The sequence below is a fragment of the Pan paniscus genome, chromosome 11 (assembly GCF_029289425.2).
Source record: "Pan paniscus chromosome 11, NHGRI_mPanPan1-v2.0_pri, whole genome shotgun sequence".
NCBI lineage: Eukaryota > Metazoa > Chordata > Mammalia > Primates > Hominidae > Pan > Pan paniscus.
Genome location: NC_073260.2, coordinates 23,059,942 through 23,082,339, shown reverse-complemented (window position 1 = coordinate 23,082,339; position 22,398 = coordinate 23,059,942). Strand labels below are relative to the sequence as shown.

Sequence of the window (22,398 nt, the reverse complement as noted above, 5' to 3'; positions counted from 1 at the left end):
TACTCGGGAGGCTGAGGTGGGAGGATTGGTTGAGCCAGCGAATTTGAGGCTACAGTGAGAGCTGTGACTTCTGCCTGGGTGACAGAGCAAGACTGTCTTAAAAAAAAAAAAAATTGCAAAGATTCCACAGAACAACCCTTCAAAATAGACAAACAACTTCATCACATTTAAATATATTAGCTACAAACATAAAATATTCAGATGCAGACTTTATGATTTACTACTACTGATGGTTGAAGTTTAAAAAGAAAAACTTAAAATGGCATTCAGAATTTGATGACAGAAATCAGAAGTAGCCAAAATAATCACATCTCAGGTGACCTGCTAAAATTTTAGTTCCAAAGAAAGAGTAAATTGGAAGTTTCAGCTTGGTAGCAAGCTGCTGTCGCTGCACTAAATGAAAAGATTTTGAGCTGGACAGTGACTCTAAATTTAAGAATATTCTGACGATGTTGGCAAGACTGGAAACAGGATATGCTTGAAGCAGGACATTAAGCCAGAGGCTGCTTCGGCCGTCAAGATTGACATATGGGCCTCAGGAGAGTTGAAGAAAGGATGACGTGGAAACTCCTGGGTGGGGAGAATTGAGAGGGCTTAGGGTCCATCTGAATGTAGGAGGCACAGGAGGGGAAGGAGTTCAAGTGATAGCATAAGGCTTTCCAGATGGTTTTAGGAGCAGCTGAAAGGAACAACTTGACAAAAATGTCCTACTTTTAGACCAACAATGAAATAGGTTCTAACCTCCAGCAAAGCCTTCAGAAGCCACTAGCTTATCCTTCTGAAAGAAATCTATTCTACCTAGGTTCTTGAGAAAAGAGCCCTCATTTAACATTAACTCTGACTTAAACTTGGGTAAAATATAGTTTTATCATAGGAATTTTTCCGTGGAAAACATAATCTTTTTAGTAACTGTTGTACCCATCCCACTGTCCCCACCTTTTAACTTAAGGGAGTGACTTGGGTTTTTATTTTTCAATCTGAAAACTTGGGATAACAACACCTTCCTCAAAGAGCTGCTTAAGCTTCTGGAAAACAATGAAATATGAACCACACACACACAGCTAGAAGAAGGAAGGTTATTAAGGTTTCTGTACTAATCAAATATGATGTTAGTGGATAAGAAGGAGGTCGGTGGGTAGACGTTACAGGGACACAGATTTCCCCCCAGGGTAAAGAGAAACCTTCTGGGATCCAGAATTTTCAGAAGCTGAAATGGGTCACCTGGAAAAAGAGCAAGCTGCCAGGCACTGGGGGTGTTCCAGCCAAGTGAAGTAGTAGAAAAGATACTTTTCATCAAGCCATGGCACACATGGTAGATGATGGCTGCATCTTCACGGGTTTGCCTCACCAAGGTTACATTACTTATTTGTCTCTCCATCTCTTCTAGTAAGGGGACCATAGCGTAAATTCAGTGGACAGGAATGTTGATAATTAACCATTAATTGTAATGGATTAACATTTATTAAATGTTCGTCATAGGCTGGGCCCATATGTGCTTTATAAATGTTCTCATGCTTCATCTGCAGATAAATGCTGTGAAGCCAGGTTTATGACTGATTTGAAATAGGCTCAGAAAGGTAAAACACCAGCCCATGACTTCCTGGCTAATAAGTGAGGCAGCCAGGACAGAAACACATGTTTTCTTGTCTCTGTGTTGATATTTATTGAGGAAAAGGAGGAGGAAGAGACGCGACGAGAGGACAAAGTGGAGAGAGGAGCAAAACATTCACAAATATTAGCCAACCACCTTAAATATCGTCAGCCACAAATCACTCGTGACACATGCCAGAAGTGAAAAACACAATGTAGAGAAGTACTTTTCATACTCACCCTTTTCCAGAGAACTACCCCCATCTACTTAGACAATGACTGGATAGCCCCAGTGGACTGGGATGTAGTCTGAAGAAAATTTCTTATTTTATATCACAATGTGGCCATTTAAAAAATATAAAGCATGCCTCTGTATTTTAGAAAAAATGAACGCATAATACAATACATGTCATATTTATCATGTACCTTTGTGTATCCCCTGGGATTGTTACTTTTTTCTCCACCCCACTCCAATTTTAGAATTATCACCAGATGAAGTATATGCTCATTAGTCTAGATGTGGATAAAGTAGCCAATAAGCTAAATGAAATCATAACCCCTATAATTCTATCAACAAATTAGGATTCGAGGTTTACAAAACAACCATCATTCATGCATAAAAATCTCTCAAGATATTGGTATGTCCACCTATTTCATCTTCATTGGCAGAGCTCTAAATCTCCAGGGATTTTTGGTCTAGCCACAATATTAGTAGTTCCAGTGCTGCTAAAACAAACTCCCTTTGGGGTAATACATCCAACATTCTCAGGAAAGTTGTGTTCTTTCCCAGAGTCCTTCAATGCTCATAAACTCCAGCTCATTATTGTGTTGAGAGTCTGAAGACATTCTCTGTCCATTGCCCCTGCACCTGTTATCTTGTTGGCCTTAACCAAACAGCCCAAGTCCTAACAGCAGCTGAAATAACAGACGGGCAGGAGAACTTGAGATTTTTTGACATCATCCTTTTGTTTATGAAATCCCCCCCAGCGCTGGAATCTGACAGGAATTCTCTTCATTATCATTTTGTGTTTTTTCCCATGGTACTTTTTTGTTATTAAAAAATTATTATTAAAAATAATTGATGCAGAGGTAGATGAAAGACAGGAATAACATCTTCATTTGAAAATTGTCAAAAAGGACATATGGAGGGGGATGTGGTCATGTGGAATTGACATAAACATATATTTGCCTTGGAGGATAATTGGCAGTAGCCGTGTTCATTTGGTGGTGTGTTTGTGAGGAAGCCCAAGCAGGTACTAGGAGGTCTTTAGGTCAGAGGAGAGATGCAGTCTAGGCAAGTTGGAAATCTGGCAGGAAGCAGTCCTTGGAATTGCGATTCCCAGGACATGACCCGACTTTGCAAGGGGTGAGGTTATTAAAACAGACCTAAAATAGGGATAAGATAGGCAGAATATAGGATATCACTTAATAGCATATGATTGTAACCAAGTTGCTTTACCTTCCTATGCATCAGATTCACCATCTGTAAAATCAACATGTAAATACTAGCAGCCATGTAGGGATGTTTTGTTTCTCAAATAAGAAATTCATGAAAAATGTTTAGCCTAAGGCCCTATATTCTATTAATGGATGCTGCTATTATTATTATTATTTTGTCGAGAGTGAAAGAAATAGGGAGAAGCAAGTGGCAGGGAGGCAGAGAGCCACTGTACACACAGCATCAGAAAAGGGTTTGCTCACATGTAATAGAGTTTCTGCTCAGGTCTTAAAATGAGGAAACATGATCAGATAATGCCCTAAGAATCTGATGTGGTGCTTTCCCACCTCTGTGCTTTTGTTTATATTTATTTTTCCTGGATGGCTTCCTCACAAACGTCTTCATTTTTAGTCATTTGCCATCTGATACTTTTCCAACAGGGTTGCTGTATAGGTTAAATTAAAGAAAAAAACAACACCTAGTAAGTACATAGTTATCAGTCAATTGATGCTGGTTATTACTGTACATTTTAGTGTAGTCCATTATACTTAGCTAACTGATGTAGCCATAGTGGACAATAGAAAGTATTGGATAACTAAATGTGCATTTGATTTCAAAAATGAGCAAGACTGATAGAACCTACTCCAGGGGATCAATTTTCCATTCTCTCTTTGTCTGCCCAGCATTGTAATTGTATAATTATGTCTTCTTTGTATTTTCCAGGGATCTAAATCTTGGCAGTGTGTACCAGTATTGTGTCATAACTATTTCAGGAACTGAAGAGAGTGAGCCGTCACCTGCTGTCACATACATCCATGGAAGTGGGTACTGTGGCGATGGCATTATACAAAAGTAAGTAGATCTAATTAAAGAAAGAAGAGGAGGGATGCTGGTTAGGTCAAGAGATGGTTAGGGTGCTGAACAGAAGAGCTTATGACATGTTCTTCAGTGCATGAGCTGTGAGCTACTAGTGGTCCCCAGCAGTCTCTGGATTGGTCTCCAAACAATTTGCTGAACTCAGAAGAAAAGCAATGACTCTTTTTGAACACGTACATTTTGCGACTATGTAATACAATATATGATTTAGACAGAACTACCCTTATGTACCTACTACCATTTGCTCTTGCTCTCAGTTGCTTTATGTGTGCTACAAGAATTCCATTAGATTTTTCCCTCACAGTCACAGCGTACATTCAGTTAACAGGACACAGTTCATCTAGGTTAAAACACTTTTACGTTCTTTGCTGATTACCATTCACATTTATGAAAACTGCATATTTATCTGTTATCTCTATTGTATCATATTATACAACAATTTACAAAATGGGTCAAAGGCTTATAAAAACAGTGAAGTATTTTAACTCACTACGATGTTTAAACCATAAATAATAAACAGTACTCTGGAGTGAATATTGAATGTGAATATGAGTACACTGAGGCAAATGAAGCATCATTTGTGGGTCCAATCAGTAAGTGTGGATTTTATCAGATTATCAATCCATTCATCTTCTTGTTCTCAAGACAAGATGCTATGCAACTGGCAAACAGGGGTGAGGAGCCACCAAGACTTTTGCATTGTTTAAAACTCAATAAATAAACTTTTAAGTGCTTTTCCTCCAGAATAAGAAAAAAAGTTTTCTAGTACAAAATAGAGAGTTTTGTCTCTAGAGGTGGAAAAGAGACCAATAATCATTCAAAATTAAATCTCTTATTGCTAAAATTATGTTCCTCATTGCTAAAGTGTTTATTTGCAAGTCACACTATTGCTAAGAGACTTTTTAAACTATTGACAGATTTAATGATAAACATTACATGTGGAGAAGGCAAAACAAGCTATTGGCAAAATTCCTTCATTAAATAGCACTGTTGGGTGTCACATAATATCTGTGCAATATGGAATTGCAATTACTATTTCTATAAGGGGAGGGGTGGTATGAAAAAAGAATTTGCTTCACAGTTGGATTAAACCACTGATGTGTAGAACATGAATCAACTCGTAGGAATAGTACATATATGAAAGAGACACATTAGATGACTCTTTCTTTCTGTTCATCACTAACACTAAGCTAGAGGGGAAGAACAATTTAATTTGTTTCTGATGATTTTGTGGTATGGAATGTAAACTGGAAACCTCTGCTTTAGGATGAAAGGACCAGCTAGGAATACAGCAAGAATGATGCAGTAATGCAAGTGAAAAGAGCTGGCATATAAATACTCATCCACATAGACACCAGTTATTTGCCAGCAGTGTTCTTTCTGAACATGATTTAACATTAAAGGCAATAGAAATATTGCAAACATGATCAGATGATTGGTAAATTATATCTTTTAAACTTGCTTTGTAACAAGATAGTAGCATGTACAAGATTCTGTTCCTCTTTGCTCCCCACTCCACAACTAAAGTTTGCCAACTGTTAATGGAAAGATACTAACTCAAGTTTTTAAAATAAGAAATGGCATTAAAATTACTTGCACCGATAAGGCAAGTAATTATTTGCATAATCTCAAGTGACTTTCTGAAGCAGGAACATATATGTATATTATATATATATTTCCGGATCATATATTTATTTCTTAAATGTCCTACACCTAAAATTTTATATCTGAATTGTCAAAATGTTTAAGATTGAAGAGATTAGTGTAAGGTTTTATAAGTGTTTCATTATGGTGCAAATCAGCTGATTGCCAAGAATTTGACTCCTCAAGCACAGAATAGAAAGCTCCTCACTTGTTTGAGCTATTTAACATACAATGCTGTATGTATTTAAGATCCACATTCATATGAAGCAACAGAACAAGAAGATACAGTTTCCAATGCAGTAAAATTGGGGAAAGGGAAACTTCTCACTGTTCTCTCCCACATTAATACATCAAATTCCAGCTTTTGATAAAGTTGCTGTCTGATGGAACATTGAACAACTAAACAGAGGACTCTCCATGGAGAAAGTACCCCATCATTTGTGGGTCCAAGATTGAACTTCATATCTAGACTATCCAGAAAACATTTGCAGTCACTGGTGATAACTCATAATTGTGATTTGGGAATTTCTAATTTAGCCCAATTTTTTTTTTAAGTCACCAGATTTGGAGCCTCATCTACAGCTCATCTCAGCTCATGGTGGAAACAGATATAGGTGAATTGGTTAAACACTGCAAATGATATCATTCTTGCTGATCTAAAACTATTAGTATCATAATTATTATTAATTTTAAATAGCATACTTAATACAGTTTTTTTTAGTATTTTTACCTAGAATTAGTATCTTTCATAAACATCAAACACATGTTCAGTTACCTGTAGATATCAAATATTTGTTGATATACTTTGTAGAAAACTAAATTTAGCTTATGGATGTTTCCCTAAGTAGGGGTTGGGGGGTAGGGGGGAAGGAAAACTTTGGGGAAAAGAAGGGATATCATCTTAGCTAGTAGGATTTTTCGTGGAATGATGCAAGTTAATTTGCTCTGTCTGTAAAAGAATTTACGAAGAAATATGGATAGACTCAGCACTCAGTGAGGCCCTTAATGGATGAGTGCTGTCTTAAATGATCCATAGCAACAGGTTCTACGTTTCATAGATCGGGTAAAGGTGAAGACAATGGATGAACGTTTTGATAATGACAATAATATTTATACACACTTCTTGAGTCTCTACTGTGCATGAAGCACTGTGCTACATTATTATCTCCTTGAGTTCTCCCACCCAACAGCCATGTGAGATAGGTCTTATTATAATACTTTACAGATAAACAATGAATGCACAAAGAGATTACAGAGGTTTTCTCAAGCTTCCACATCTGGTAAGATGTAGAACCAATACATGAACAGAGGGCCCAGATTCTCATCTGGATTCCCCATTGCATTGTTGTGTGATGTGACAACTCTGCAAAACTAACAAGTAAAGGAGTGGCTGCATGCTGTCTGTTATATCCTAGGCACTGTGCCAGAAACTGGGGTGCTAGGATGATGAAGACTCTGTCACTTCCTTTGGCAAATTACAGCCTCTTATAAGGGGCTCTCAAGTAACAGGCAAAGGCAGTCAGTTTGACAAGTGCTGTGATAGATGGAGCAAGATGTCTGTGGACACAGAGAAAGACGGCCACCCACTCCAGCCCCAGAGGTCAAATAAGGTTTCGCAGAACTTCTTTATCTAATGATAGATCTGTCATGCCTAGAAGATATTTGTAGTGACCCGAATATTTTGTTTAAACCAGTAGAAGACTGTTTGGGTGGCGATGGAAGGGATGTGAATGTAAGCTTTGTGGCTTAGGGAACCAGCCCAGGTATTTTTTTTTTTTAAGTCTTTTCCAAAACAACCTATGCATTATCTTAGAAGCACAAGGTCATCGGCAATTTCCAGCAAGCAAGATCCACTGCTAGACAATGCTGAGACCAGCTAGAAATACAAACTTCTTCTTTGCTCATAGGTGTGAAGACAGGAGAGGACTTGGGTGGCTCCTTGGAGATCAATTCAATGCCCTAGCCATCTTAAGGATTGATAGCAAGGCATTATCCTGCTACTCTGACACCTCTTAAAAGCAACAAACATTGCCCAGTGTTAATTGCCTGGGTGAAAGGAAAAGTCCAAGGCCTCTTCCATGCTGTGACAGGTCCCAGCTGGTCTCTGGGGAGGGAGGGACAGCTGTCACACACTCTGCAGAGATCTCCCAAGGCAAAGTAGGAATGGGGACTGTGATTCCTTGAGCATCTTCTATGTGTCACCCACTGTGCCAACCACTTTAAGCTACTCAGAGGCATAGGACTAATTATCTCCATTTTAGCACATGAGAAAACTGAAGTTCAGCATCCACAGGAGCACTGTTCAATGGATTTTTCTGCAATGATGGAAATGTGTTCTATGCTGTCCATTACAGTAGCCACTAGCTACATGTGGTTCCTGAATACTTGAAATGTGGCTACTATGACTGAGGACTGGAATTTTAATTATAATTCATTTCAATTAATTTAAATGTAAATCACAGAAATATCAGATCAAGAGGTCAAGTGACTTTGTCAAGATTATACAGTTAGTTTGAGACATGGGGTTCTAAACCCATGTGTTTTGTTTTTTAAAGAATGACCGTTTTCCAGAAAGCAATAACCCATCCAGACTTTCAGGTTTTGCTCCTCCTTCTCAACACCTAAGCCCAATTCAAAGATCATTGCTCATTTTCTGCCCATCCCAACCCTTTGCAAAATCATCCTTAGGTGGTGGAAATAATTCCAACAAAAACAAAGGGGGTATTAGTATTTCATAACAGTGTAGTCTCGCAGCCCTTGGAGTTCTTGACACCAACAAATGACACACACACCCGATGGAGAAAGCAAAACTTTCCAATGGAAGGATGACTAAACTTGAATGCATGAATGAAAAAAAAAAAGTTACCTTTAAGTATATTGGGGGAATAAGAAGGATATCAAGGCAGGGAGTGGTGAAGGAACAGAATCTCTACATTTTCCTTCAAATATGCTTTTTTTAAGATCAGAGACAAGGAAATGTCCGTGAGACTTCCTAGACACTGTGGGAGCAAGACCGTTTATTTGTTCATTAGTTCTTCCATGTCTTACTCCCATCTGACTTGTTAACTGACTTGAGATCTCAGAGAATGAGTTGGAATCAGGACTTCTACTTTGTCATCAGAAACACAAAGCAAGGCAAATGTGAAAGTATCTTATAAATCCATACCTTTTAGAAATCTCATTTTGAAGATGAAGAAACAGAGACTCAGACAGAGAAAGGGATTTGTGCAAGGTCTCACTGAAGGTTCATGGCCCAGGGAGGGACTTTTCCATGTCCAGCCATGGTTTTAAGACTAAATTGGCAAATTTCTCTTCCATATCTGCTCTGCAGAGACCAAGGTGAACAATGCGACGACATGAATAAGATCAATGGTGATGGCTGCTCCCTTTTCTGCCGACAAGAAGTCTCCTTCAATTGTATTGGTATGTCTTTTTCATTTCTTGTGGCCTTCATGAAGAAATGAATGGTGCAGAATGGTTGGTCAATTATAATGCCAACAATAGTTATGACTAAATGATGATTCACTCCTTTGTATTACACCTGTTTATTGAGTGCCTCCTACGTGCCAGACACTGTTTTCAATATCAGGAAATACAGCAGTGAAAAAACAAACAAACAAAGCAATCCCTCAAGAGCTTAAGCTCTCATAGATGATGCCAATGACGGGTAACTTCTTTTGATCAAGCTTTACCTTACAAACATCCCTGATTTTCTTCACACTAACTGTCCAGGATGGGTATTACTGGAGATGTTTTAAGGCTTTTATTCCTACTTCAGAGATAAGAAAAAATCAAACGCCAGAAAAATTTCAAAAGTTGTCCAGAGTTATACAGGTCAAAAGTGATTAAAGACAGAATCAGGACTTGAACCTGATTTTGTCTGATTCTCAAGCACGTGCTCAACTCATTTTGCTTTGCAACCTCCAGCCATGATCCAGGAACCACCAGGGTCCCCTCTGCAGACTCAGAACCTTGGGCAGTCTCTCTGATCTGAGGAAGGAGGAATAGCAGACCAGCCTGTGTTTAGAAAGCAAATGTCCTTTTCCCACCTTCACCGAGTCATTTGGGAAATTTGTTTTCCTCTGCCTTCTCTTGGAGTCTGGCTGATCTTGTTGTTTCAGCCCCACTTGGGAGGCCCTGGTCAGCCCCGGGCTGGTAAACAGACAGGGGTTGGGGGGGGCAGGGGTGGAATTTTGAGCTGGCCCAGATGAGATCATACTTCCTTTAAGATGCAAATCGATACCTGAAGATCAAAGGTCCCCCAGCTAATCCCCTGGGCTGGAGGTGAAAACTAATCACAATTCATTTGCAAGTACAAAAGACAGAGGTGCTCTATCTGAAGAGAGAAGGGCCAGTTACAAGAGAATGAAAACCTTCGTGGGAAGATTTCTCACTGACAGGCAATTTTCTAGGACTAAAGAGGAAAAGATAGCATTGCATCCTCGCATCTGCAGTGCATTACAGGGGTGCATTTAGACATTCTTTCTCCCAGTAGATTGTGAGCTCCGTGACGGTGAAGACCATATACCACGTGTCTCTTATTCAATTCTCAACACACATTTGTTGAGCACCTACTATTTTCTTGGCACCCAGTAGGGGTTGAGCAACACAATAGAAGTGCTCTGTAAATATTTATGGTTGGAAGATAGGTAGATGCCCCAGGAGAAAAGACATGGGAGTTTCTAGGCAGGGCCTTGGGTTTTAAATTGCCAAAAAATTTTCTCTCCTCTGTTGATTTGAATATGGTCCGGTCCCTAGTAAAAGCTTGATATTAGCCTAGTGGTGTGGTGGAAAGAACTTTGGATTAAAATTAGGAAAACCAGGTTCTAGTACCAACTGTGCTGAGAACTTACATAAAGCTGGCCAAGTGGCTTCCCTAGTCTTGGCCTCAGTTTACCTACTGTAAATTTTTAAATGATTGGGTTAAGTGGTCCTAACTCTTAACTTAAGAGCCTTACCTGCACTTCTCTTGTGTGATTTTTTGAGGTGGGTGACTGAATTCCTTCTAATTGTGAGCTCTACCTGAGCCAAACTCTTACCTTTGTCGTCATCCTTATGGCAACCAACACTAGTCCCAGACCATGCTGAAAAATATCTGCCTGTTTGACTTGCACTAATGTGGCATGTAATTTATGTGCTTCTGGAAAGAAAGTAGGATGGGGTGAAGGTAGGATATGGTACCCTGAAAGAGATGCTTGAGCCTTGACATTCATCTGCTGTGTTGATTTAGAGCTATGCAATGATCAGGAAAAATAAGGACATCTCTAATAGGTAGAAGCTCCTCATCCATGGAAGGGGTCTGCAAACTATGGTCCATAGGCCATAGCCAGCCTGCCCCCTGTAATTGTAAATAAAGATTTATTGGAACACAGTCACACTCATTTGCATATTGACTATGGCTGCTTTCATGCTACAATGAGAGTTCAGTGATGACAGCAGAGATTCTATGACCCAAAGAAACTAAAATATTTATTATCTGGTATTTTACCTGTGAAGTTTATCAACCCTTGTTCCATGAATTTGGGATATTTTATATGCTTGTTTACTGGAGCCAGGTGCAGAGAGTAGGTGAAAATTATAATGTGGTTCACCATTTCTTATTAACAAAAAACTGAATTTTAAACATCCAGTGTAGCTGGGAGTGGTGGCGGGCACCCATAATCCCAGCTACTCTGGAGGCTGAAGCAGGAGAATCACTTGAACCCAGGAGACGGAGGTTGCAGTGAGCCGAGATCATGCCATTGCATTCCAGCCTGGGTGACAGAACGAGACCCTGTCTCAAAATAAAATAAAAAAGATGAGGGAGTTTCCAAGAGGATGAGACTGATATCCTCCTAGATTCATTTTATAGACTGTTGTTCTCTACCAGATTCTGTGTTCTGCTGCTGATGGTGATATTTGCTTAATACTTCTTATATACCAAGCACATTTATAAACTCTTATTCTCGTAACAACTCTTTTACTGAACTGCTCTTTCAAAAGGGAAATTGAGGTATGGGGTGATGATCTAAGGATACACAGTTAAATGGTGGAGCTGGAATTTAAACCCAGAGAGCCTGACTCCAGAGCTCACTATGGTAAGCTACCTGCAGAAAAAAAGATAGCTCCTGGTCTTGCAGGCTTTCAGGGTGAATGAAAAAAAAATATTGCAAAACAAGTCGTATCACAAATTAATGGAATGGAATACAAAACCATCAGTGTTGTGGACAGTGTCTAGGGAAGGCTCTCTGTTACCCCTGTATGTTGAATGGAATTTGTATTACAGGAAAGCCTTCAGCTACGCCCTTCACTGGCCACTTAAAATCTCATTATAGACACTCACAGAGATACAGGCATTCCAGAGATCCCAGCTCCCAGGGACTACATTCCAAGGACAAATCGTGTAGCTGAAGTCTAGAAAACTATCTTCCTCCGAAAGGAACAGCTGAAAAATAGACAGTGAATCTTTACTCCCAGCAGACCAATCTTTAATGAGTCAGAGAAGACAGACAAGTGTGGGAGGCTGTGCTGAGGTTGACATTGTTCCCATGATTGCATTTGTTGAGACAGTGGTCAAGATAACAGTCAGGAGATCAGGCATACCATGACTTAGATGTGTAACTTTGGCTAAGCCTCAGTGTTCTCATGTAGAAAATGGTAAAAGGCCCTAGAACCCAACAGTGGAAGATATTTACCAATATTTTTGGATACTTTCTATCAGAATTTCCTTCTTAGACTTAGGAGATAATTATTCTAATAAGGAAGAGCCCAACGCTTAGTATAGAAGTTGATTATCCAAGCATCTCCTTCTCCCCGTCTTCTGGGTAGCTTGAGTGTGGGTATATACAACCTAGGCTTTCCCTCTGCCCTCCAGTCAGACACACCAACCCAAGACTTTGAATTGGAAGCTAGTAGTGATTAGACTTAGGGATACTGTAGACACCATTTTGCTGAGGATGGTGGGAGTAGCCACATCCATACCAGTCTCCTAAGTACCAGGGAAGGTATCTAGCATCAAAGCTGAGATAGCTATGCACAGCACCAGCTCTGGATCCCCTCACTAAACTAGTTCTGGGACCTAATCTTGGGCTTGGAATTGAGCTTCAGAGCACGCAAGCCTGGCTCTCCAGAGAGTGTTCCATACGTAACCAATATTCTTTGAACAAATTTTGCTTGTTTGTTTTGCTTAAGTTATCCAAAGTTGGTTTTTGTTGACTGTCACTCAGAATCTTGACTGAAAATTATTGCCATAAGATAATGTGAGATTTAACCCCATTTCTAGCAAGTTGGATGTGCTTGATGCACAGATGCACATAGCTATTACTTTTCTGTATGTGTGTTTGTGTGGAATGTTGCGGGCACAGGATACCAGCAACAACCACCATTTATGGATACCCACTAGGTGATAGGTTCTTCATACGCATCTTTGTTTTCTGTGAACTACGGGTGGTCTCTTGTTTCCATATGTGAGATCTGAGGTCTCTTATGACATCTTAACTTGCACCAGGTCACACAGCACACAAAGGTGTGATCCTCTCTCCAGTCTGAGTAGAGAACCTGGCTTTTTCTACTCTGCCACTCTGCCTCTCCATTTGAATGACTTTCTTCCTTCCACTGTTTTTTCTTTGTTCTTCTTTTCTCTTCACCCCTTCCTCTTCCCCCTTTTTCCTCTCCTCCTCCTCTTCTTCCTTCACTCCTTCTTCTGCCTCTTATTCTTCTCCTTTTTCTCCTTCTCTTCCTCCACCTCTTCTACCTTCTTGTCCTTCTCCTGCTTCCATTTAGAAGGGCTGATGTTTTCTCTGGCTTAGTAACACCAGCGTTAGGGTGGGTGACAGATTTATGGTGACATTCCCATTCACTTTTCAGAAGCCCACACATCCGGAAATATTCCCAAGGTGCCAGTGTGTTATTATGCAACACCCTGGGGACTTCCCGTTCTCAATTTCCCACCCCTGGTGCCCTCATCCCCCAGCACATAATAAGTTGCTTGTTAAAATGAACACCACCCACATGACCTCTCAGGCAAGGCAGGCTTCATCCCTTTGCAATGTGGAAGTTATCTTGTCTTTTTTTCCCCTCTTTTAAAAATATAACATACACCAGGCCTGAGGTTTCAGTGAAAAAATGTGGTATCAGTAAAATGATAACTCTCCCCAACAGGCACTGGCTGTAGGCATTGTTCACAGCATTGGGAATTCTGTCTCTAAAGCATTGAGTCATAAACTACAGACAGGCTGCTGATAAAAGCTGAAGGAGGTGGGGTAATAGTCAAATTAGTCAGACAAAATGTGAAGGGTCCCCAAAAGGGGTTATACTGTGTAATATATCTTTAGCTGGTGCTGGAAATGTGTTACCTTCTGAGATGGAATCTAGTGCATTACAGGAGATGCAGCTGTGGAGAAGCCCTCATGCTCTGTTTTGACTTTCCACCCTGTATTCTTCAGCATAGTTGGGTCCAGTTCCCAGTTTAGATCTAGAGGCCTCCTGGCTGCAGCTTAGCACCTCAGAGCCTCGGTTTCTTCTTTTGTGAAATTAGGGAGACTGGACTGAGGACTCTAAAGCTTCTTCCCTCATCTGATACTGAGGAATCTCCGATTTGTCAAACAGCTATTTAAAGGCTTTAGGTTTCAAATCCTGCTTGACGCTGATATATAGTTAAGAAAACAAAGCGAAAGGGACCCCCACGTTGTCTTTCCCAGACGTGGAGGCATTCCCTGTGTGTCTCGTTTTCTCCCTCCCTCCCCACTCCTCTTCTCTCCCCTACTCCTGCCATTAGCATCACTCTGTGATCCCTGACACAGCATCCCCAGCCCTGTCCTAGAGCCAGGGCCAGTAACTCAATTAGCAACCCCCAGCCCCAGCTCCCTCCCCTCCCCTGTGAGGGACATCGAGGAGAGGAGAAGAATCGGTCTGCCTCCCCACCAGTTGCTGGGAGGGGCAGGGGTTCACCGAGCCTTGTGGCCCCTCTGTCAGGCTGCTTTGGCCTGCTCTGAGCCAAGGCGAGAAAGGAAAACAAGAAGATGAATCGCCACGTCTTCTTGGTGGAGGTTCCGATGAGACTTTAGAACAACAGTGACTGAAAAGGAAAACAGCATCTGCTGGAGGAGAGGGGGAAGAATGGGCTCTGCTGGGAGTTGCATTTATTATTATTTTTCTTTCTAACAACGTGAAATCATAATAGATGATCCACCTCTCACCTTAAAAAAATTAAAATTAAGAAAACAAAATAAAACTTCTCCAGACTGCATGTATTCAATCAGACCTCCCTCCGTGGAAAAAGTAGTAACTTTCCCCAGAACACGTTTTTGAAATAAAGCTTCCCTTGGCTTGAAGGCAGGCCTATGAAAGAGGAAAAAGAAAGAGGAATATAGGTGGGGGTCATGGTGGTAGTGATTAAGGTGACGACGAGGGTGATAATATCTCAGCTAGGTTGGTGGCATTCTTAACACTGGAGTAATGACATAGGGTATCATTGTTAAGAACACGGATTCTGGGTGGAAGCCTGTCCTTGACACTTAGCTTGTGTCGCAGTTTTCTCAATCATAAAATGGGTTAGTAAGTTCCTACTTCTTAGAATTATTGCAAGGAAAAACAAGTTTATTTTTGTAAAGCATATAAAATGGTGACACCTGCCTGACAAGTGTTATAGATGTGTTTGCTACTGATGCTATTATTGTCATAATTAATATTTTATTTTTTATTTTTTGAGACAGAATCTCACTCTGTCACCCAGCTGGGGTGCAGCAGCATGATCTGGACTCACTGCAACCTCCGCCTCCCAGGTTCAAGTGATTCTCCTACCTCAGCCTCCTGAGTAGCTGGGATTACAGGCGCGTGCCACCACACCCAGCTACTTTTTGTAGAGACAGAGTTTCACCATGTTGGACAGGCTAGTCTCAAACTCCTGACCTCAGGTGATCTGCCTGCCTTGGCCTCCCAAAGTGCTGGGATTACAGGCGTGAGCCACCGCGCCTGACCGAATAATATGATTAATTCAGAAGTTGTATCCATCTTCCCAGAAACCCTATGAGATAAATAATGTTATCCCCGTTTTGTAGAGGAAAAAACTGTGGTTCAGAGAGATTTAGTAACTTGCCTACAGTTATACAGAGACATAGCAGACGTGAGATTCACAGCATCTAGGCAGAGTCTACACATTTTAACCATGAAGTTATTCCATTTATTAGATACCCAGCTGTGCCAGTTTTTCTGCGAAGAACTCTTTGTAAAAATGATTTCATTCACCCTCCCAGCAACTCTGTAGAGTCAAAATAATTGCACCATTTTGCTGGTCAGGAAATTGAGGCGTTGAGAGGTTAAGTGAATATCCAAAGTCATATAGCCAGGTAGGTCAGAGAAGGAGACTTCAGAGTTTGTCTGTCTGCCCTAAAGCCTATGTCCAACCCCAGACTAACTCTTGAAATAGCCAGAGAGTGTTTCTCTTTTCCACTATTTCTGTTTGGTGCCATTGAATCACAGCAGGAAACAAAAGTGAATGCACATGTCCTTGTGCCATTTTCATGAGTCATGAAACAACAATTTTCAGTTATTATCACCCTATAAATGTTCCATGGCATAAAGCTCATACCCCCAATGGAGGGTCATTCTGTATTTTAGGCTGTATTTTTATTTTTAACAGATCACCCTCCATTGACAGTAGCCAAATCGTTTTTTTTTTTTTTTTAGCATAGAATGTGTTTGGCACTTAATAAAGTTGTCATAGCAATGTTGGAGACAGAGGAGCTTGAGTTCAAATGTCTATTGGTTTCAATTACTACATGGGTCTTTTTAGGCATCTCTCAATACGTCTGAGTCTCGGTTTCCTCTTCTGAAAAATGGACGTAATTATAACACCTATAGTTTTGTTAAGAAAAAGAATGACATAACATCTATAGAGTGTTTAGCACAATGCACAGCAGTTAGTGGACAATCAAGGATGTCAGTTAACGCCACCTCTTTCTTCCCCTTCCTCATTGCCTATCTCAATTGTGACTGATGCAAAGGCAGCCAACCCATCATCAGCAAAAATGGTCCTGAACCAAATCCTGATGCTAAATTACAGTGGTGCCATTTGCAAAATGATCAAACCTCCTAGTTCTCAGTTTCCCCACTGTAAAATAATGAGGGAATTTGATGAGCTCCCAGGGAGCTTTCAGCTCCGATTTTTAGGATTTAAATCCCAGGTTGTTATTGTTTTAAAACTGGTACATTTTAAAAGAAATCAGGGCTTGGGGAAGAGAAAGGAATTCCTTTCACCCAAAGGGTCAAAGGGGGTCACTGAGGGGACAAAAGAGCAGGAAAAGGAGGCGATGGGGCGGAAGGCTGACGTGCGGGCAGCACCAAAGATCTGAAGTACTCAACAGGGAGGTCTGATGGATGCATTCAAACACCCTTGAGTCAGCACCGGTTAGGATCAAGCTTGCCATCCTGCCTCAGACCAAGGCTTACCACCTCCTTTGGAAACCCGGGAGGCCTACCCCACAGAGAGGCAGGGCTGGAATGAAAAGAAACAGAACGGCCTCTGACGCCAGAAGGGAGGAATTCTAGCCCGCAGCCCAGGTCAGCTTCCTGACTCTCAGGAAGGGGTCAGGCTCAGGGAACCGACTTGGTGCTTGCTTGAATGTGAGGAATCGAGACCGAACTTTGATGTGTGCCTTTGAAAGGCAGCCAGAGTCCAAGGCAGGTGAATCTGGGTAGCCAAGAACAAGGACTTCATTGTGATATTTAAAGTGACCAGAAATTCATCTGTACATACATGTGCCTTGATGTACATCTGTGCAGTTATGACTGAGGTGGCCTGGGAGAGGGTAGAGGCCTCTAGACTGGGTATCAGGGCCTTTTCTTAGCTCCTGGCTCTCAGTTGTTTCTTGGAGTCCATGTTGGGTTGGAAAAGACATTTAATATTCATGAGCTGTGATCTCTACTTGAAGGGAGTGCCCTGAGGGAAATTGAAATATTAAGCAAGTGAGGGATATAGACCTAATTGTAGCCTCCTTTTCTTTTTGGACAGAAAAGTAATGTGCCTAAAATAAAATGATGGATGGGCAGTAAGGATTGTGTGAAAACCTCACTGCTAGAGCCTGCAGGAAAAAATCGGCTGCTTGCCCCAACATGTGCAGTCAGACCCAGGCAGAAGATTCTGCAAATTGGCTGCTGGATGATGTCATTCATTCATTTAGTTCATATTTTTTGATGCCTGCTGTATGCCAGGCACTGTGCTTGTTTCAAAGAAAACAGCAGTGAAAAAGGAAGGCCAGGGAGGTTAGGAAAATGATACAAATAATTATTTAAGTGTCATTGTGGAAAATGGCACTAAATGGAAATACTTGGAAGCATATAACCAAAGGGCCTCCTTTACATTGAGGGGGTCAAGGAGATCTCCTTGAAGATTTGACATTTAAGCTGAGACTTGAGGGTTGAGTAGGATGTGGACTCATTAGGGAGATATGGAACAGGTAACTGAGCAAGGATTGCAAGAAGTTAAGACTATTCAATTCCCAAGGCAGAGAAGAACTTTTGAAGAGGGAAAAGGAAGTCAGCATGGCTGGACTGTAGTGAACAAAGGAGGGATGAGGCTGAAGTCTAGCAGGCTCTGATTTCTCAGGCCCTTGAGGACTATGGTGAAGCTGCTATTTACGGCATGAAGGAAGGAGAAGTTGACTCAAGTGTATACCTTCTATACTCTCTACCAAGCCCTGCCCTGGGCATAATAGCCATGTGCATGCTTGCACAGACCAGGTGTCAGTAAACCACCACCCATGGCCAACCCAACCTGCTGCCTGTTTTCATAGACAAAGTTTTACCGAAACACAACTATGCTCCTTTGTTTACATATTTGCCACTACAAAGGTGGAGTTGAGTCATTCCAACAGAAATCTTGTATGGACCACAAAGCCAAAATATTTACCATCTGGTCCTTTACTGAAAAGTTGTTGACTGCTGGCAGAGGTGGATGAGTACACAGTTGGCCTGTCATATCCTCGGATCCTACATCCTCAGATTCAACCAATCTCAGATACAAAATATTTGAAACTAACTGACTAAATAAATAACACTACGACAATTTAAAAACAGCGCAAATAGAAAAACAATAAAGTATTTCCAATGTATTAAGTTTTATGAGTAATCGAGAGCTGATTTTAAGTACATGGTAGGGTGTGCATAGGTCATATGCAAATACTAAGGGACTTTATATCAGGGTCTTGAATATCTTCAGATTTTTGTATCCAAGGGGGTCCAGAGACCAATGCTTCGAAGATACCTAGAGATGACTGTGTAAGTGGGTAAAAGTATAGCCAGTTGGGCAGAATAAGCCAGATGAGAGAGAGAGCGCAAGGAGTTACACAATGATTTCATCCATCTCCCTCCTGAGCCTATACCAGCATAGCTATAATTTCACTGACTCCTCATGTATTTTACTTCCACATCTGTGTCCCTTACCCTTAAGGGAAGAAGCCTTGCCATCTACCCTCGTGTCCCAACATCCAGCTCGAGCCAATCATTGAGACACTGAAGCAAATGACACTCTGAGGCTAAAAAGGGTGGCCAGAGGAACCCAAACAGATGAGGAGGGATGACTTTCCAAATGGTTTAGGCAGCATCCAGGATCCTCCCCTGACCAGTAGAAGGGACTGTGTTGATATTTATGGAGAACCTGCTGCAGTAGCTCATTTCAAACCCACAGCACCCCTGGCTACCAGGTATTGTTAACACCACATTCCAGGTGACACAACAGAGCCCCCAAATGTTTAAGTGACTTTTGAGAATGTGGCCTCCATTCAATAAATATTTACTGAGCTGGGAAACCACCCACCAGACAAGCAAATCTTCCTGAGTGCTGCATCTTATGCCAGGCCAACTGCCTCACACCCCACTTAACCATCCTCTTGATTTTCCCAAGGCTACGGGAAGGTAGGGGCCATTATCCCCCACTTTACATGAGGAGAAGTTGAGGCTCAAGAAGATGAAATGGCTTATTCAAAGCGGGTGCTTATTAAGTGACACAGTTGAGATTTGAACCAAGATCTGCCCAACTTCAAAACTAAAGTCACCAGATGACCTCCTCCAAAATATGAAACCTTTAGAACAAGAAGGAGCCAGTGAGAAATATACAGTCATCCCTCAGTATCCTTGGGTGATTTCTGCCAGGACCTCTGTGAACACCAAAATCTGTGGCTGCTCAATTCCCTGATATAAAATGGAGTGGTATTTGCATGTAACCTACGCACACCTTCCTGTATACTTCAAATCATCTCTAGATTACTTCTAATACCTAATACAATGTAAATGCTACATAAATAGTTGTTATACTGTAATGTTTAGGGAATAAGGACAAGAAAAAATGTCTATACATGTTTAGTACAGATAGAATTTTATTTTGCATCTCTTGAATTCACAGATGGAGAACCCATGAATATGGAGGGCTAACTGCATAGACTGCATATATTTCCACCCTTTTTCCATCTCACCATCTCAGACAAAAGTCATAATAGTAAACATAACTCAAATTATTAATTTAATTAAATTAATTGGATAAAATTCACTCAAGCTTTTTCTCTATTAATTCCACTGGTTAATCACATTAATGCTATGAGGTAGTTTTAACATTATACAGGCATTATAAGTAAGGAAATGGAGGCGCAGAGATGTTACATTCCCAGTAAGGGATTCTAGCCCTGGAAGTCTCTGGCTCTTAAGCCCTCAGGCTTAACTACTAATTTATGCTACATCTCCATCATTAAGGTTATCTAATAAAGTGTGTACTCTCAAGAGCTGAACAGCCTAGCAGCAAACAGATAATGAGAAGGGGAAACAATGCAGGAAGCTAAAGAAATCTTCACATAACAAAAGGATCCCAGGGTCTTTTTAAGAAACACTGTCTGAAGTGTTTGTTTACAGATCATTAAACACTTAACAGAGGAAGAAACTAAAAACCACTGACTTTCTCTAAGCCAATACTGATTAAGTACCAAAGAGATGTTAACATAAAGCAAATAAGAAATTATAATAATTATTAAAGGACTGAGTTTTTTTCATTTTATCTTACTGGACAGAAAGATAAAATAGCCCAGGTCCAGTGCCTGCCACTCTGCCCTCAAGCACACGGTTGCTTTTCTCTCTCCTCCAGGCAGCAGCCATGGTGGTCCTGCAATCAGCCTAAAATGCATGTGACCAGGCTCACACTGGTTATTGTCTATATTAAGCACCTGCTGCATACAAAGTTCTGTGCAATGCAGGGTTAAGCAGCAGAAACCTTTGTTAGAGGGCTGCAGAAGACAGTGGTCATTAAAGATATGAAGGGATTGGCATTAGAGGCCCCCTGGGAGCAGTGGAAAGCCTCTGGTGTGGGGGTTGGTGAGCCTGGGAAAGATTTCTGGACAGTGGGACTCAGATAAGACCAGGTTTGACACTCTGCCACTATAAAGATCCAGACAGAGGGTTTTTCTCTATACAGTGAGTGCAGCAGTCCTAAAGGAAACTACTCCAGGGAAGTCACAGGGGGTGAGTGGGCAGTTCTCATCCCATAGCAAGCAGTAGCTTCTGGGCAGAGGCATAACATGATGAGAGCAGTATTTTAAAAAAGATCAACCTCCCTGAATGGGATGCTCTTCAAGGGCCAACAAAATACTCTTGGCAAACTGACCCAAAGAGAAATCAGGGTGATTTTAGCTTTCAACAGCAGTCAGAAACCCAACCCAAATTATCCATAAGTTTAAATTTAACTATCAGCCGCCGTTGGCAGGACTCTGAAAGGTCCTGGCTGGAGTTGGTTCCTCAGTTTAGGAGTCCAAAACCACATGTATAGCTTGAGTTCAGCCTCATTACCAAGGAAGGGTCTCCACAAGAGTCTGAAATCCCTTTTCCATTTGTCCGTGTGCATTTTGCCAAGAGAACTTCTAAAGGGACAGGGAGGGAGGAAAAGCTGATTGACCAGCCCCGAAGCACAAGGACCACCTGTCTGCCTCAGGCTTCATGCCCCAAATACCTTTTTCCACCTGAGAAGTAGGAGTGATATTCCTGACTTCATATGATTGTTATGATATATTGTTTTATTAACTTATAAACTTATTCATTCATCACATAGGCTTTTATTTATTGAGCACCTCTTATGTGCCAGGGTCATGCTAGACACCAAGGATGCCTGTGTTTGTGACAGTTCCTGTCTTCAAGACAGTGATCAACAAATATTGATTATTATGGCTAACAAAAATAATAATCTAGTTCTTACTCACAAGTAGAGAGTGACCTGTCCCCGGAAGAGATTGAGCAGAAATTTGAGAATCATTCTTTAGGGAAGTCATGCATGAGATTCTATTAAATAGCATGTTCAAACACATATTTCAGTATTTTTCTCTTTTGTCTTATCTGGCTCTTTCTTGAAATTCAGAACTCCTGGTACCTGTGAAGTGTTAGCCTCTTCTGTTTTTCTTAACTTTCCTGACCATCCCTCCACAGACCTTCTTTCACCTACTCTTTAAGTATCAGCAGTCTCCAATGTTCCATAATAGGCACACTTCTCATTCTCCATTCTCTCCTTGTATGACTCCAAAATCTCTATCTTTAGTCTGGGCCTTTTTTTTTTTTTTTTTTTTTTTTTTGACCCATGAACTTGTATATCTAATTGCTCTACTTTGACGCCCCAAGGGAACTCACATTCGACACATCTTACACAAAGCTTGCCATCTTTCTTTCCAGACCTGCTGCAAGTGTTTTTCCTAATCTCAACTGGTGGCGCCAGTAGCCAACCAGACATTTAAACAGAAGCTTGGGAAACATCCATAACTCTTCCCTCTCTGCCATTTCCCACATCCAAATAATTGCCATTCTTCCCATTTTACTTTGAAAACGTTATCTTGTCTGCGTCCAAATCA

At 41.0% G+C, this 22,398-nt stretch overlaps 1 protein-coding gene across 1 annotated transcript in view; it reads left to right on the top strand.

The window, feature by feature from the left end:
• The window catches only part of PAPPA (pappalysin 1), a 250,226-nt gene that overhangs the window by 110,442 nt on the left and 117,386 nt on the right, over nucleotides 1-22,398 (top strand). The window contains exons 8-9 of the mRNA XM_034928930.4: nucleotides 3,752-3,880; nucleotides 8,880-8,971. Coding sequence (XP_034784821.1) covers nucleotides 3,752-3,880; nucleotides 8,880-8,971 — 221 coding nt within the window. The remainder of the gene's footprint in view (nucleotides 1-3,751; nucleotides 3,881-8,879; nucleotides 8,972-22,398) is intronic.